Source organism: Anopheles maculipalpis, chromosome 3RL (genome assembly GCF_943734695.1).
Source record: "Anopheles maculipalpis chromosome 3RL, idAnoMacuDA_375_x, whole genome shotgun sequence".
Taxonomy (NCBI): domain Eukaryota; kingdom Metazoa; phylum Arthropoda; class Insecta; order Diptera; family Culicidae; genus Anopheles; species Anopheles maculipalpis.
In genome coordinates, this window is record NC_064872.1 from 68,538,671 (window position 1) to 68,554,401 (window position 15,731).

The window sequence follows — 15,731 nt, forward strand, 5'->3', positions numbered from 1 at the left end:
GTGTTTATAAATCATTTCTTACAATATTCGATTGCAATTTATAACATTTTTTGTTGCGTTCGATAATATAATTTGATTTAATTAAAATTAAATTAAATTAATTTTAAAATTAAAAGATTTATTTATTAAAATACAAATCAAATTTGTTAATTGCCATTTGCATGGCCAGTGAACTTTCCACAGTCTGACAATTTCAACCAAACGGCGCTATTCGTTTCACTCCCAAAACAAAACCCGGCATGAACGAACGGAAATCTGCGTTGCACTTGTTTCGCATTAATTTTGGACGTGCATTTTATTCTGGGACGACAATCAAACTTTATCAGAGTGCAACCATCAAGCTGAAACAAACCATTCCAATCTAAATCATGGATAGCAAGGGAAAAGAGCCGGATAAAAGGTAAGCGCATTCCACACGGGTGGAATGTTAGAAAAATGCAAGCGTAAACACTTATGGCGGATTCTATTTTTTTCTTTCTCTCTTTCCAGGAACAGCTTCGTCTGGTTTCTTTCTCGTTGTTTTCACGATGACCATAAAACCATACCGATAAGGGAAAAGTGTCTTACGTTGGGTCGAGGCGATAGCGTGGGATACCAGTTTTGTCCAAAGAAATACCATTACCTATCAAGAAATCACTGTGCGGTACAGATTATTGACGGAAAACCCACCATAACGGACTGTAATGTATGTGTAATGGAGAATGATTTTTTTTACTGTTTTCACCAGCTATAGCTTCGATTATATTGTAAGTTTTTGTTGTTGTTGTATTCCCCACAGTCTGCCCGAGGTACATTTGTGAACAGTAAACGGTTGGACAAGTTTTCGCCGGGTCAAATCGTGCTAAATGAAGGCGACCATGTTGGCATCGGGCATAAGAATGATGAGATACAGCAGTATTTCAAATTCCACGAAAACATACTGAAGTATCGGGTGTGTCGCAGGATCGGTGATGATGAAGCAATCATTATCTCCGACGAAGAAGGTGAAACAACCAGCAACTCTGAAGCATCAGCCGAGGATGCTTATGCTGTGCAATCGTGCATCAAATCATCACCCCCTGTAAAGGCTGAGGTTGAAAACGTCGTACCAAAGGCAGCGTCACCAGTACCTGGACCTTCCGGTCTGAGGATATCTTCATGCATGTCGATATCGATGGACCTGTTGAAAAATTCCAGCTTTGAAGAGGAGTACGATCTGTGTGCCAATAGATTTAGTACCCCAATGGGGTACGAATCGGACACAGAGGCGGCCTCGCCGGGCTTCAACAACAGTGACGTTATCGTTCTCTCGGACGATGATGAGTATGTCGCTCTGCAGCACACTCAAACGATACTAGAAGAGATTAAGAAAGATTTAGAATGCACCACCGAAGAAGCATCAAACAAAAACATAAACGAAGAAACCACTAACCAGTGGGCCTTGAAGTTAAAACCGGACATCGATGCGAGACAGCGTTACAAGAAAAAATCTATAGAACACAAAAAAGGTCACCAATCCACAAGGAAGGAAAATGATTCCTCACGCAAGGAAAATGATAAAAATGATGCCGGTAGCAAATCAATCGATAAGCACAACAAACACCGCAAATCTTCCGAACAAACTTCCTCAACAGACAAAATAAGGATAAAACAAAGCGAAAGCACGGAAGAAAAGCCACCGCCAGATGTGCCGCTGAAGATTTCGTTGAAGCGCAGCACCAACGATTGTGTAATGTCGAACGAAAGTACTGAGGAAACAAAACAGGTACGAATGTCGCTCGATACGGCCCCCAGACCAAAACAGTCCTCTGTGGGGGGCGGTTTGAGAAAGCGTACGGTGGAGGGTGGAGAAGGGAAAACGCTAATTCAAGAGCAGACAAAGCGCTTGCCAAATCGACGCCATTCGGTTGCAGACTGGCGTGAGCTTGAGCCACGACAACGTAACGGAATAATTGAACTAACTCCACCGGAACATTACACGGCCAAAGGTGGTTCCACGCATCGGACCAGACCGCTTTCGCTGGACAGTGGTCCCGATCCAAAGCCTTCCGGAGAAGCACACTCTTCGCATGGAGCTAGAGAATCGTCACATAAAAATAGCAAACCTGCCCTGAAACGGCGCAGTTCGATTTCTTCGCGAGAGGAAATGCAAGCGATGATTCGAAAGAAAATGAAACCTCACTATTCCGGTATGGTGAAGCGTCTCCCAACATTAACCAAACTCTATCGGCTTTATGTCGTTTGTTGTAACTAAAATTTTCTTTTCTTACGTTTTTTTTTCAGTATCGGACCCAATCTTTGACTTTCAACAAATACCAGTAGTAAGTAAGGAGCAAAGGGAGCAACGCAAAACTCGATTAATGGAGGTCACGATGAACAAGAAGAGACAGGAACAATTGGACGCATTGAAAGATGATACAACTGTTCCGATGGTTAAGAAAACCGGTACAACCAAACCAAAGGTAAAGTTTACGCCAAACAACCGTGGCTCGTTCCTTACTGCAACCGTTCCACCACCACCACCACCCCTGATCCGAGCCGTTTCCACATCACGCCCCGCGTCTACGGATGAAAGCATCGTATGTACACAATCGACCGCCCTAGAGCTACTGCCGGGTATACCGGAAGAGCAGCCAGTGGTTGATATGCGACCAAAGAAACTTACCTTCGAAGGGGTTGCACGGGTAAGCAACGTTGATCGCCCGCTACCAAATGGAAGCGCACCGAGCAAGATAGCTGCCCGCCGAAATTCCGTGTTGGACTATTCGAAGATTTTGAAACCATCGGCTGCACTTCCCGCAAAAAAACCTTCCACCGGCGCGATAACTTCAACCATTTCCGATAAAGCCCAAAGCTCCAAACACAAACCGCCCGAAAAAACCGTTAGTACGAGCATTAGTAATTCCATTCCGGGTGTCCACAAACCGAACAGTTTCTATGCTCCCCGCATGACGGTAACTCCCGAAGCGACGATAGTTAAAAAGCGTCCGCTACGTAGCATTCTGAAACCGTACAATTTCGAAAAGGGTGCAAATGCGATCCGAAAAAGTGTAACCATCATGGAGACTTTAAACAAAACGCGATTGATAGAAAAAATCGTGTATAGTTCGAAAAATGTCAATACGAATGTATCGACCGCTTACGTTCAGGAGCAGGCGCGTCTGCAAGAGGACAAGCTGATCGTGGAAATACTCCAATGGCCGACCGGGCACTTAATGCGCCAGGAATCGTCGGAGTACGGCAATAGTTTTCCGTTCGCCGCCGACGACAAAATACCACCGAAGCTGGACAGCTATGACGAGTATGAAAGTTTCTGGCAGATCCATGCACAGTTTCTAAAACGAGAACTGTGGAAGGAAATATGTAACAATGCTAGGGAAATGTCTCTCTTCCTGACGCCCCACACATTAAAGTGCCACGAGAATCAAGAGTTGTGTGAACTTGAGTGTGAAGGTTAGTACAAGCTGTGGTATGATTTAAGAATGTCCAGTTTTTTTTTATTTTAAAACATTAATTCTTAATGTCTAACTTACTAACTACGAACTTAAACTATGTATACAAACTTAGATTGTTGTCTTGGATAGTTTTTGAAATTTAAAAAAAAAAAAGTTGCTAACATTAATATCTACCATAATTATGTTTGATTGCGCAGGTGTTATGACTTGATTCGCTGTTTTGGGATCATTTTCTTGCGGTTCTATGTGTAAATGTTTAGTGTGAAAATAGATCTTTATCTATGCATAAATTAATGAAAAACACTACAAGACGAAAGATTAAATTTGAAAAATAGATATTATGTATGGGGAAAAAATATATGACATATATCAAGCCATTTGCCATTGTACTTGCATTGTATAAGGTAAAAATTAAATATTAAGACTTTTTTTTGTAAACTATTCTATCCAGTGTTGTGCTTGATGAATCTTTTAGGAAGAGTCATTCATATGAATTTGAATTGAAGAGAATTGAAGAATTAAATGCTAATTATGTTCTTCTCTTCTCTTTTCCAGTTCCCCTTAGAATTATTGAGCATGTGCACTGTCCGGCATTTGATTTCGGTGTTCTGGAGTACAACATTGCACCGCACCAGAAAGCCAGTTCGTTTTTCTACATCAAAAAACAAGAGACAGTAAAATGGAACGGTGAGCTCGGTTGCCATAATAGTTCACGCACCCCCGAACAAGCAATCAAATACATCCTGGTCGTATCAAAAGCAGAGCTGAAACGCTTAAAAGTGGGCTGTCAGTTTGTCCTTCGGCCCATAATAAGAATCCACCAGCACTTGCGGCAATGGTGTGCGCTCCACGTACTGCAATACTCACAACTGCTGGACAACATTCTTACGCCCGCATTCAACGTGCAGAACGTTCTAACGATCGCGCAAGAGCTTCAGCAGCAACCAGCGAACGAGCTTACAAACGTAGCGAAACACTTGGAAGCGGGTGCACTGAATCCGTGCCAGATGCGTGTAGTTTCGTCGGTGCTGGAAGAGTGTCGCTATGATGATTTGGCGACTATTTCCATCATACAGGGCCCACCGGGGACGGGCAAATCGCGCGTCATCAGTCACCTGGTGCTGGAGCTGATGCGTGTTGCACGTTCGGACAATGTGAAGATGAAGGTGCTCGTGTGTGCAGCTTCGAATACGGCGGTCGATGTGATCGTGAAAAAATTGTTAAACCTTAAGAAACGTACTGGTAAGTACATTTTTTTTTGTGCAGCTTAAAGAACAACATTATTAAATAATTGTTTTTGTATTATACAGCTCAAACCAAAAACCTAAAGCTGGTACGAACGGGTGCAAGGAATAAAGTGGATCCTTCTTGCATGCAGGTGTTTATCGATAGTCTGGTTCAGGAAAAAGTGAATCCATCGAAAGCACAGAGAAGCAATAATGCCACCGAGCCGAAGAAGCAAGAGGTACATTTGATAAGAGAGAGAGAGAGAGAGAGAGAGAGAGAGAGAGGGGGGGGGGGGGGTGGAGGGGGAATGGGAATTAGATTTTCATCTACACTGAGCGACTGAGCGGTATCAGATATAAGCACCACCTTTTTTTTTTGACTATTTCTTTCAATATATTGAACTGATTCTGCTTTTTTTTAACGTTTAGAATGCTCAACCATTCGATAGAATGTTCAGAACCATTTACAACATATAAGTATACAAATATAGCACCAACTAGACTTTTGACCAACAGATGCTTAAATTGCAACAAAAAGTCAAACTAAACTGTACTTTCAAAACATTCTGACTTAGTGTACGTGATATTATTTTGCTGAGGCTATTGTGCCGCACTAAATGTTCATTACTTAACATAATCTGCTGAACACATCTTGTTCTCTCTAGTCATTGCAATCCTGCTCGAATTTGAGATTCCGTTCGCTTCTGGTTAACTAACATTCTACAAAAAATATCTTACATCGACCATATTTTAGCTTCATCTTCTGCGTGAAGATATGTGGCCGCAGTTATTGTTATTTTTCATGGGCTTTGCTTAGTGATTGGAGGCTATTTTGACTGATTTCACTCGAAAAGAAGCTTGCATTATTGTTTATTTTTTTATTTACCTTTTTTCATAACTTAAGGCGCTACAATTGGCCTATGGATATTTCTTAATGAGCGATAAGTAAAGGTTTTTGTTTGCAATTTTTCGTATGTAACTTTACCACCATTGAGAATCAAACCCGAAGCCAAAATTTGTGCTGGACGTATATTGTTAGCAAGGTGGTGCTATTTTACTTCGCACCCTTTTTCATAAATTCATCGTCTCAAATGTGAATGATTCGCAAACATTTCGACGTTCAAAATAGAACTAACGTTCTAAACTAAAAAAAAAGCAGAATTGGTTCATAAATTTTGAAAATACTGAAATATTCTTACTTCGCTCAATATCTCCTCAAATATCTCCTCTACTTTAATTTGCTATTTGTTTCTTTATTGTTTGGTGTGCACAGAAACGTACCAAGGATGAGATTAAGGCATACATTAAAATTATCAGCGAGGCCGATATCGTGTGTACGACGCTGGGAAGCTGCTCGATGTTACCGTACTGTGAGACACTTAAATTTAACGTCTGCATAGTCGATGAAGCTACACAATGTACGGAACTGTGTACGCTTCTCCCGCTGCAGTATCACGTATCCAAGCTGGTGATGGTCGGTGACGTTAATCAGCTACCGGCCACCGTACTAGATCAGCAAAGTGCGGAAGCCGGTTACCGGAAATCACTCTTCACCCGGCTCTACCAATCGTACGTCGACAGTAGCGAGACGAAGGTGCTGAAGGTACTGAACACTCAGTATCGTATGCATCCGGAAATTTGTCACTGGCCAAATGGTTACTTTTACCACAGCCAGCTAAAGAGTGCACCGTGCACTGAAGCCAACCGGAAAGACATTCCACTCAAACCGTACATGGTGATCAGTTTGAACTACGATCAAGAGCTAACGCAGGCACAGTACGAAATCTACAACAAGGATGAGATACGTTTCGTGGTCGGGCTGGTTAAGCAGATGGTACGGGCCTGTGATAAGCATGCGTCCTTTGCCATCATAACACCGTACTCGCGACACAAGGAAGAGTTACGGAAAACGCTACACCTGTCGCAGCTGGAGCGCGTGGAGGCGCATTCGATCGATTCGGTACAGGGTAAAGAGTTCGATGTGGTCGTCATTTCATTGGCACGTTCGAATGGGACCGGATTTCTGGATCAACCGGAGCGTATCAATGTGGCGCTAACGCGTGCCCGACAGTGTTTGGTGTTGTGTGGGAATTTTAGCAGTTTGAAGGTAAATTACTAGATTTTGTACACATTACATTAGATTTTATTGTTTTTTTTTTTTTCATTACTTTCATCCCAGTACAAACCCGTCTGGTCATCGTTACTAGCGGATGCACAAAAGCGGAAAGTGTACTACGAGCTGGAAGATCACGATGCACATGTGTATAGTGAGCAGATGGTGGAAAACATCATGCAACGGTTGCGCAAGAACTGAACCTAAAGTGTTTGAGAATTTGTTAGAATTTTTGTTTTGTTTTCAGTAAAGTTTAGTTTAGTTGAGAAAAAAAGACAAAAAAAAGCGAATTAATCTAACAAAATAATACATTTTTCCGTACAATTGGCATTTTTCTAAAGATTTATAATTAAGAAAACCTCCACGAATAAGTTGAATCTTTGTAATGAAAGACAGTCCACACGAAGTGCCTTGATCGCGAGATCTGATCGAAATCAATTTAATTTTTTATAGCGTTAAAAAAGCCAAAAAATTGTCGTTCGAAGTTTGCATACAGTATTGTTTTACGTGTGTAAAAAGATAGCATACAGCTAGATAGTACAGTACATAAGAAGCAGGGGGTACCAGGTAGATGAAAAAATAACGAACAGCAGTTGAATTGTATGATGATTTCAAGAATTCGGATGAATGTGATGAATGATGAATAAAACAAAATGCGAATTTTTCCTCTACTCAGCTTGCCTGGCGAAAGAGCGAGCGAGGAGAAAGAGAGCACGCGTGAAATGGTATTGGTGAGCAGAAAAACAATAGCGGTGGAAAACACCTGCAGCGGTACGCGCGTGTACGCTTATCAAATGCTCTCGCAGGACATACATGCAGCGTCTGTGTGTGAACAATGCCTGAGAGGGAGAGACAGATAGTGAGCTGTAGTGAGAATGAGAGTTTTTCCACTTCAAGAATGAGAGATCGCGTGAGCTAGAGAGTGAGAAAGAGGGTTAGGAAAATGCGGTGTCTCTGCTACCTTACTATAAGCGGTCAGGTCGTGTTCGACGAGCAGCAGCCTGCTCAGTCGAGAATTTGTTGTCGTTCGTGACGGGAAGAACAGTGAGTGTAACGTGCGTGTTCGCTTCGGTTCACACTTACGGTTTTTATCTTTTTTTTTTCTTTAAATCTAAAATCTGCACCACCCGTGCCAATACCGCCTTCCATCAATACTTCCCTTTAATGGTGCACCCTTTCGTGCAAAGTTCGCCCACATACGGACGGGTTTCGTGAGGGGTTAAAAGCAACAAAAAAAAGACTGTGTACGGTACAATACGGCAGGTTGCAGTGGCATCCCCGGAAACACAAAGTCAAAAATATGGTGCATTAATATCGCATTCATTCGAAGAAGCCCCCAGGTTAAGCTAGAGAGGTGCGTGCGTGTGTGTGTCCGACAAGTGTACTTACGGGCTCAAAGAATTAGCAAAAAAGTGATAAGATGTGACATGTGAGGAAGAATCAATGATGGGCACAATTTAAAGCTAAACCCTTGTTAAGCCTTTTTATCGTAGCAGGCGTTGCCCTTCGGTGGTCCGGGTGTACGCAAAGTGAGGTGAAAATTGAAGAACCACTCACTCCCGAACTAAGGGAGGTGAGCTGCTGGTCCCCGTGTCCGTGCTGTTGCATCTAGTGTGGCCTGTTAGCGTGTGCTCTTGATCGAAATAATGGCAAAGCGTGGATAGTTGTAGTAATCAGCAATTTTCTAACCTTTCGCCCACCACTCCACAAGAGATGGCACCTGGGTGGTTGAAGTTCTTTTTCCGGAACGGGATCTGTGACCGTCAGCAACCGTGCGGGAGCAACTTTTGTTTCGAGCCGGATACCGTTGGCCGAAAGAGGGAGTGATTTATGGTTGTTCACCGATCTGTGCAAAATGGAAAATGTAAGTTTTAGCGTAAGATGTGAAACCGAGCTACCATTCTTGATGTAAGGAAATGTTCTGCGTATTAGCAGGGTTTGTGAGTGGGTTAACAAAAAAAAAAAAAAAAATCCATGACGATCTGTGTGACAGGTGTATTACACTCGCTTATTAAGAATGATTAAGTTTACTACGCTTTACTCTTGTTAGTGCCAAAGTTAGAATCTTTTTCTTTAGGTTGTTTTTTTTAAATTAGTTTTTGAATACTTTATCTGTAATCTCTTTGAGTGGAATGAAGCAGCTATATGTCGATGGCAATTTATTACAGGGAAGTACAGTAATAATAAATTCTCGTTGATGCATGTTCGAAAATATGATACTGGAGCATATCTTACACGCCACGATGTAGGTATAAAGTAATAATATCTTCAGGTAAAAAAAAAAAATCAAAGAAAACTAGATTTTTTGTTGCCTCTTTTATGCCTTGAGAAAACATCCCTTTCTTTTGATTTACAATCTTTTTTACGGTCGGAATTTGAACTTTCTTCAACAATTTCCTTCGTGTCTATGAAACAGTGTTCTACGGCAAATCTGGAAGGAAAAGTGCCCGCGAGATTTTCTAGGGCTGGTGTTACAAGAGAATCCGACTGGCGTAAGAAAAACGTGTTCAGCATCCTGAGCAGGGAGAGCTGACTGCGCGAGAGGAAAATCGTTGCAGAAAGTGAGAGAGAGAAAAAGAAATGCTCCTTGAGCAGGAAAGTGTGAGAGAGGGAGAGAGAGAGTTCGTGTGTATGAGTAGGAAAAAAAGGGAAAATTAATGAGCGCGTTCCCTGGGTTTGACGTGTGTTGGTGAGGCTACAATGAATGTACCAGCAAAAAAAAAAAGAAAGAAGAAAAACGTTTTCCAGCCACCCAAATCATCTAAATAAGCTCACTTTAACCTGATGAATTCACCGCACCACCATCAGGTTGCTGGTGGTATTAACATACAGAAAAAAGGGACAAATATGTTTATGTTATGATGAAAATAATTTTGAAATCTAGCTGATTTAAGACGACAAAGGCATGCGTTACAAGGAAGCTCTGAGCAATCCGTAAAAGTCACATTTGAAGCAATAAAAATGAGTATCCAAACAACTTACTCTGACCCACGGCAGTTAATGAAGGTATCACCGAAATAACGTTTAATACACCTGTTTGTCCTCCGCAGTGCCCGTAAAGCTTTTCCGGCGGTTGAATTTTCAAGAGCAATCCTTCCTTCTCGAAAACTGTTGTTTCGCACGATTTACATAGCAGGAAGCGTTTTTTCGGTTATTTGCTGGTGGACCGAAAATTTATCTCCGCTCATCAATCTCTATGCTCGTGATTAATATCCACCCAAGAGTCTTTCCACGCCCCGCCGCCTTACAAGAGTGTACACTTACTACACAGCACAATAACCAACAGAGGCGAAACCGCAGGATAACGCACAGTAACGTTGATCCATATCGTGTGAATTTGAGGAAACATGGAAAGTCGTACATACGTTTTGTTGTAGCAGGAAAAAGTTTTTGTAATTTGTGGATTCTGTGGAACTTAGAGGAAAAAAGTTCTATAGGGTTTTGTTGAAGACTTGGGAGAATTCTCAGATGAGCTTACCAGATAAACAACATTCTAGAGCAACGGAATCTGATGATATCACAAGCAGCTGCATGGCATAGTGTACAACAACATCAGGGCACTGTGTTACTAGAGTCTGTAAAAATATCTATAATTTATCCTTTAGCCCCTTATCAAACTTGGTAATGTACAGATAAGATACTAGACTAGCGTAAATGCTAAGAAAAATACATTTGCTTCGAAGAAAATTACATCAGACATTCCAATGCGGCTTCTCTGGCGGTGTTAAACAATGTGCTGTCATTGTGATCTGATAATGTAACTCTAAATTTGATAACATTCTGAAAACAACCGATCCCTTAGTCCTGTGATGTATGCTTTTCTTGGAAATCACATGAAAGAACCTGTACGAGAATTAAAATCCTAATTTCTAGTAATAAAGAATGAACTGTAATAGAATATATAAACATATATAATTAATTATTAGGTGCTTCAAGAAATGTGTCCGTAATGACCTTCTAGGTAAGGCCTGCTATCTATTGTCTGATAGTCAGCCCTCACTGCGAAAAAATGGTCCAGATGAGATTTGAATCCCGGTACTGCTGTGTGTCTTCCCGGTCTTTAACTCCGCTGCCTGTTAACCCATTCTCCCCGGCATCAACGCCACCATTCCACCAAGCAATTCGGAGTGCTTACCAGGCCTCTTCAAACAGAAATCCCCAATAAATCATCTGCACATTGAGCGGGAAAGCTTTAAAACGAGCATTAAATGCATCCTTCCAATATGTCATGATGTTATCACTCAATATTTTCAACACTTCCCGTCAATAACCCCTGTAACCGATGCTTTCCAGATCGTCTATGCTAATCGAACCCCCAACCAACGCGTCCCACCTGTCGTGACAAAGGCCGCAAATTGCTCCGCTAGGGAGAATCTTCCTTGTACACAAAATCGTACCATTTTGCCTTCAAATTGCCACTTTTCCGATGCTCGCCTATCATCAGTGACGTCAAACGCCACGGGTGGTATTCTCCTGGGCCAGTAGTGTGCCGCAATAGCAAGGTGTAGGGCTATAAAATAAAAGGAGGACGAAAGATGGTTGACTGGGGGGGGGATACCTTGGCTTGTTTGACCAACTCGACCACCCTTAAAGTTTCTTGTCAGACATTCGGTAAAGGGGGAGATAGAGGACACTGTGGTGTGCGTGTTTGCCGTACCAAGAGTACTACTAGCACTGACCGTTATGTTGATCGCCACGGGGATAGTTTTCTACTCGTGAACAAGGAAGTAAAATGCTTAAGGACGAGAGAACCTGCCAACCAGAGAGTGCTGCTACACACTGCATTGTCGTCGTCAATGTAAAGGATGTGTCAGCATGACGTGCGGTGCGGTCCGCACGCTGCCTGGTTGAGGACATCTCTTGCTCTCCAACATACCTGCCAGCATCCAGGCTCCAGGCACTTGGCTTGGCTGGGCCTAGCTGCTTAAGCAAAACAACCAAGCAAATACAAGAAAACAAGCGCCCTTAAAAGAAGAAAACAAATATCGACCCCGGCTCGGGTCACCGTACCGGTACGCTATTGTTGTTATTATTATTTTTTTCCTTTGTAAGGACGAACGAAACTCTTTTGATCATGCATTCTTTCTTTGTGCCAATGTGCCCGATTGTGTGGTGTGCCAACAGAAAAATTAAAACATCCAGAAAAAGTCCGGGAAAAAGCGAAGGGGACACAGGGGTGGTGCGCATTTTCCCAGGACACACAGACACACGTGTGCAGCAGCAGCATTCTCGTTGGCGCAGCGTTTGGTGTGGCTTTCATGCTGTTTTATTGTTTTCGCTTACCATCGAATGATGCTGATTGCTTACCGCGAGCGAATACTGGCTATGCTGGCGGGGACTTGTGACCTATTTTGCATATCTGCTGCACTCACCGAGGGCGCCGTCGCGGAATCACCGTAGTTTAGGACAAAGGATAGCCAAAAAACATGCTGATACAATAATTTACATATCGTCAGATTTTTGCGTTAAACCTTTGCCAAAGACGCACTTCCATGGTCTAGAAGCATGGTCTAAATGGTGGATGGTTGGCTTCGGAAACTGTGCAATTCTTTGGCAGAATGTCTCAGAATTCAAATTAATAGGCCCCCCTTCCTACCAGCATTTACGGGATGTTGGGTTTTACACACGGCAATCAGTGGCGCATTTAGCCTTTCTGAGACTCTAAGCCGAGTGGAAATTGGGGCCCTCTATCACATTGAATCTAAGTTCGGTAAGAGTCCAATTTTTGGTACTCATGTGAAGCCATGTTATCGGATTTATAACAAACTTTTCCTACACTTACTAGTTTAATTATGGTTGAACATTGATCTCAATAAGACAAAAACTGCAGAGAAATTGAGGTGGAGGGTTCGGTTTGAGTTGTTCCACATGCCCAAGGTGCATCCAACGGTATGCCGGACGCAAGGATCGGATAGGAATTCTGTTGTTTTCCGTAATAACTGGGCAGGAGGTGAAGGGATCGGGTTTGGGTGTTCGGCAAAAAGATGCGCGGCTTCATGACGCATCCAACGGTATGCCGGACGCAAGAATCGGATCAAAACTGAGCGAGTTATCGCCGATTTTCACCGATTTTCTGTAATAACTGGGCAGGGGGTGGACGGATCGTGTCGAGGTGTTCGACAAAAAGATGCGCGGCTCTAAGACGCATCCAACGGTATGCCGGACGCAAGGATCGTGCCAGAAATGAGTGGGTTATCGTCGATTTTCGCCGATTTTTCGCAATAACTGGGCGGGGGTTGGAGAGATCATGTTGGGGTGTTGGGCAAAAAGTTTTGCGACTATAAGACGCATCCAACGGTATGCCGGACGCCGGGATTGGACCAGGAATGACCGAGTTATCGCCGATTTTCCACGGGAATGCTGTTGTCTTCCGCCATAACTGAGCGGGGGGTGAAGGGATCGGTTTGGGGTGTTCGGCAAAAAGATGCGCGGCTTAAAGACACATCCAACAGTATGCAGAACGCCCATGAGATCGAACCAAAACTGAGCGAGTTATCGCCGATTTTCCACGGGAATGCTGCTGGCGGAATTACCCGGAAGAGGGGGAGGGGGGGGGGGGGGGGTAACGGTGGAAGGAGAAACTCTTCGTTCCCTTAAATATTGTAAAACACGTTGTAGAGGAGTTTTTAAAATATATTTCAAGAAAGAAACAAAATTGAGGATGAATTTCATAAAATTGGGAGAACACTCTTAAATTGGGCGGAAAATTATTTGTCATGACGGAAAGAAATTAATTTTCTGACCAATTTTAAAATTTCCATTTGCTACCTCCTCGAATTCATGCTCTCCTGTTACTCCTGGTCGAATTTTGCCGCATCGAAAACCGACCAATTTTGGCTCAAAAATCCGGCCCAGAGCGACTCGTAGTAACAGGAGAACATGACTTCGAAGAGGTAGCTCGGGCCGGCCAAAAAATTCCAAATCCGGTTTTAAAATCCAAAGTCAGTTTTAAAATCCCGATGCAAAATTTAAAGTTGAATTCCAACCTTAAAATATCCAACCCAAATTTACTTGGACTTCGAAAATTAAAACTGATTTTGGAATTTTTTGGCCGGCCCGAGCTACCTCTTCGAAGTCATGCTCTCCTGTTACTACGAGTCACTCCGGGTCGGATTTTTGTGCCAAAATTGGTCGGTTTTAGATACGGCAAAATTCGACCAGGAGTAACAGGAGAGCATACTAGGCGAGGAGGTAGCAAATTGAAATTTTTAAATTGGTCAGAAAATTATTTTCTTTCCGTCATGACAAATATTTTTCCGATCGAAATTAAGTTTGTCTTTCCGTTTGAAGTTTTTCTGTCTCAATTTTATTTCTTTCTTGAAATATCTTTAAAATAAATCTCTACAACGTGTTTTTAAACCTTTAAGGGAACTAAGGGTTCCGCCTTCCCCCGATTACCCCCCTTACGGGAAATTCCACTAGCAGCATTCCCGTGGAAAATCGGCGATTACTCGGTCGTTACTGGTCCAATCCTAGCGTCCGGCATACCGTTGAATGCGTCTTAAAACCGCGCATCTTTTTGCCGAACACCCCAACCCGATCCCTCCAACCCCCGCCGAGTTATTGCGGAAAATCGGCGAAAATCGACGATAACTCGCTCATTCCTGGCACGATCCTTGCGTCCGGCATACCGTTGGATGCGTCTTAGAGCCGCGCATCTTTTTGTCGAACACCCCGACAAGATCCGTCCACTCCCCGTCAAATTATTGCGGAAAACAACAGCATTCCCGTGGAAAATCGGCGATAACTCGCTCAGTTTTGGTCCGATCCGGGGGTTCGGCATACCGTTGGATGCGTCTTAGAGCCGCGCATCTTAGGACAGAAAGTTTTCAAAACTTCAAAATAGCTTTCTTCGCCCATCAATATGCAATGCGCTTTACAGAGAGCTTTAGCCTGGTATAATTTCTAAGCATTTTGTGTGCTGCTAAGTATGAAAAACGCAAAGCACTAGGCGGTGTTTTTTCTCTACCAGCTGAGAAAGTTCGATGTTTTTTCCTGAATATGCTACCTTTTGCACTAGTATGTTCACCTGTTACTCGAAATCGAATTTTGGTGCAAAGTTTCTTGCACTTTCCGATACAAACAAGATCGGAATATTTTTCTTTTCGGAGGGAGAAAAAATATTTACTAGAATTTGGTTGATCACCATAACTCCCTGTGCTGATTATGTACAAATTTATCAATGCATCTGCTCCCTGTTTTTTGTTTGCTTGTTGGAGGTGCCGCGAGGTTTGCCATTGACAAACTGACCCAAGCCGCCTGTAGGTTTTCATAGACAAGGTTCGTACTGCTCTGACGGGGATGGAAGTTTGATGGGATTTACCCATCTGAGACAAAAGCGGTTCTCTAGCAGCAGCAGCTCCGTAAGATGTTGGCTCCTTTTTAATGGATGTTTTCTGGATTCTCTAGAGGTACAAAGTTGGCAAGCGCTCTGTTATAGGGTAAAACGACACTCCCAAAGGCTTTATCATTTAAGAATGCTCTCTTAACCGAAAACTTTTCGGAAGTAGGGCATTTTTTTGTTGCTGTATGGGACATTTTAGAAGTTTTTAATTTAGTGAAGCAAACGCTCACTTTCCTCCTCCATCACTCTTTACCTATTTAATAAAAAAATGATCGAAGCTTTATTGCTTTGTGGCAATAAATATCCTTTTTATTTCCACGATAACTGGGACGCCAACAGAAGGCCGTCGTAAAGTAATATTAATGAATTACTACTAGCTTTACGACATTTTACAATGTCTTTCAATACACTTTCCGTGCGTTGAGCTTCTTTTTCTTCTCCTTGGCTTAACGATCTGCAAGGTCACATGCCGGCCAGCGAATGGCTTACTAGACTTGCGGATACCACGTAGTTAGATAGTCAGTCACTGACGCCTCTTCCACCAGACCTCAATTTTTATTGCCAATAACGTTCGAATTTTGCTGTCTTTTTTATTTATCGCCTTTTTTATTCCG

The 15,731-nt window shown here is 42.7% G+C and overlaps 2 protein-coding genes across 2 annotated transcripts in view; one reads left to right on the forward strand and one right to left on the reverse strand.

The window, feature by feature from the left end:
* The window catches only part of LOC126560916 (cadherin-89D-like), a 199,950-nt gene that overhangs the window by 139,564 nt on the left and 44,655 nt on the right, over positions 1-15,731 (reverse strand). The window lies entirely within an intron of this gene.
* LOC126561352 (uncharacterized) lies at positions 369-6,974 on the forward strand. Its single transcript, XM_050217454.1, has 8 exons — positions 369-400; positions 490-685; positions 779-2,168; positions 2,263-3,432; positions 3,990-4,676; positions 4,745-4,899; positions 5,934-6,767; positions 6,840-6,974. The coding sequence occupies exons 1-8, from the start codon at positions 369-371 to the stop codon at positions 6,972-6,974; spliced, it is 4,599 nt and encodes a 1,532-aa protein (XP_050073411.1).

What these genes read in the sequence shown, in the direction of transcription:
- LOC126561352 (XM_050217454.1), top strand. Translation starts at nt 369, where the DNA reads ATGGATAGCAAGGGAAAAGAGCCGGATAAAAG. An exon ending in CCACCATAACGGACTGTAAT is followed by an intron (nt 686 to 778) that starts GTATGTGTAATG and finishes TATTCCCCACAG; the next exon opens with TCTGCCCGAGGTACATTTGT. An exon ending in GGAATTTTAGCAGTTTGAAG is followed by an intron (nt 6,768 to 6,839) that starts GTAAATTACTAG and finishes CTTTCATCCCAG; the next exon opens with TACAAACCCGTCTGGTCATC.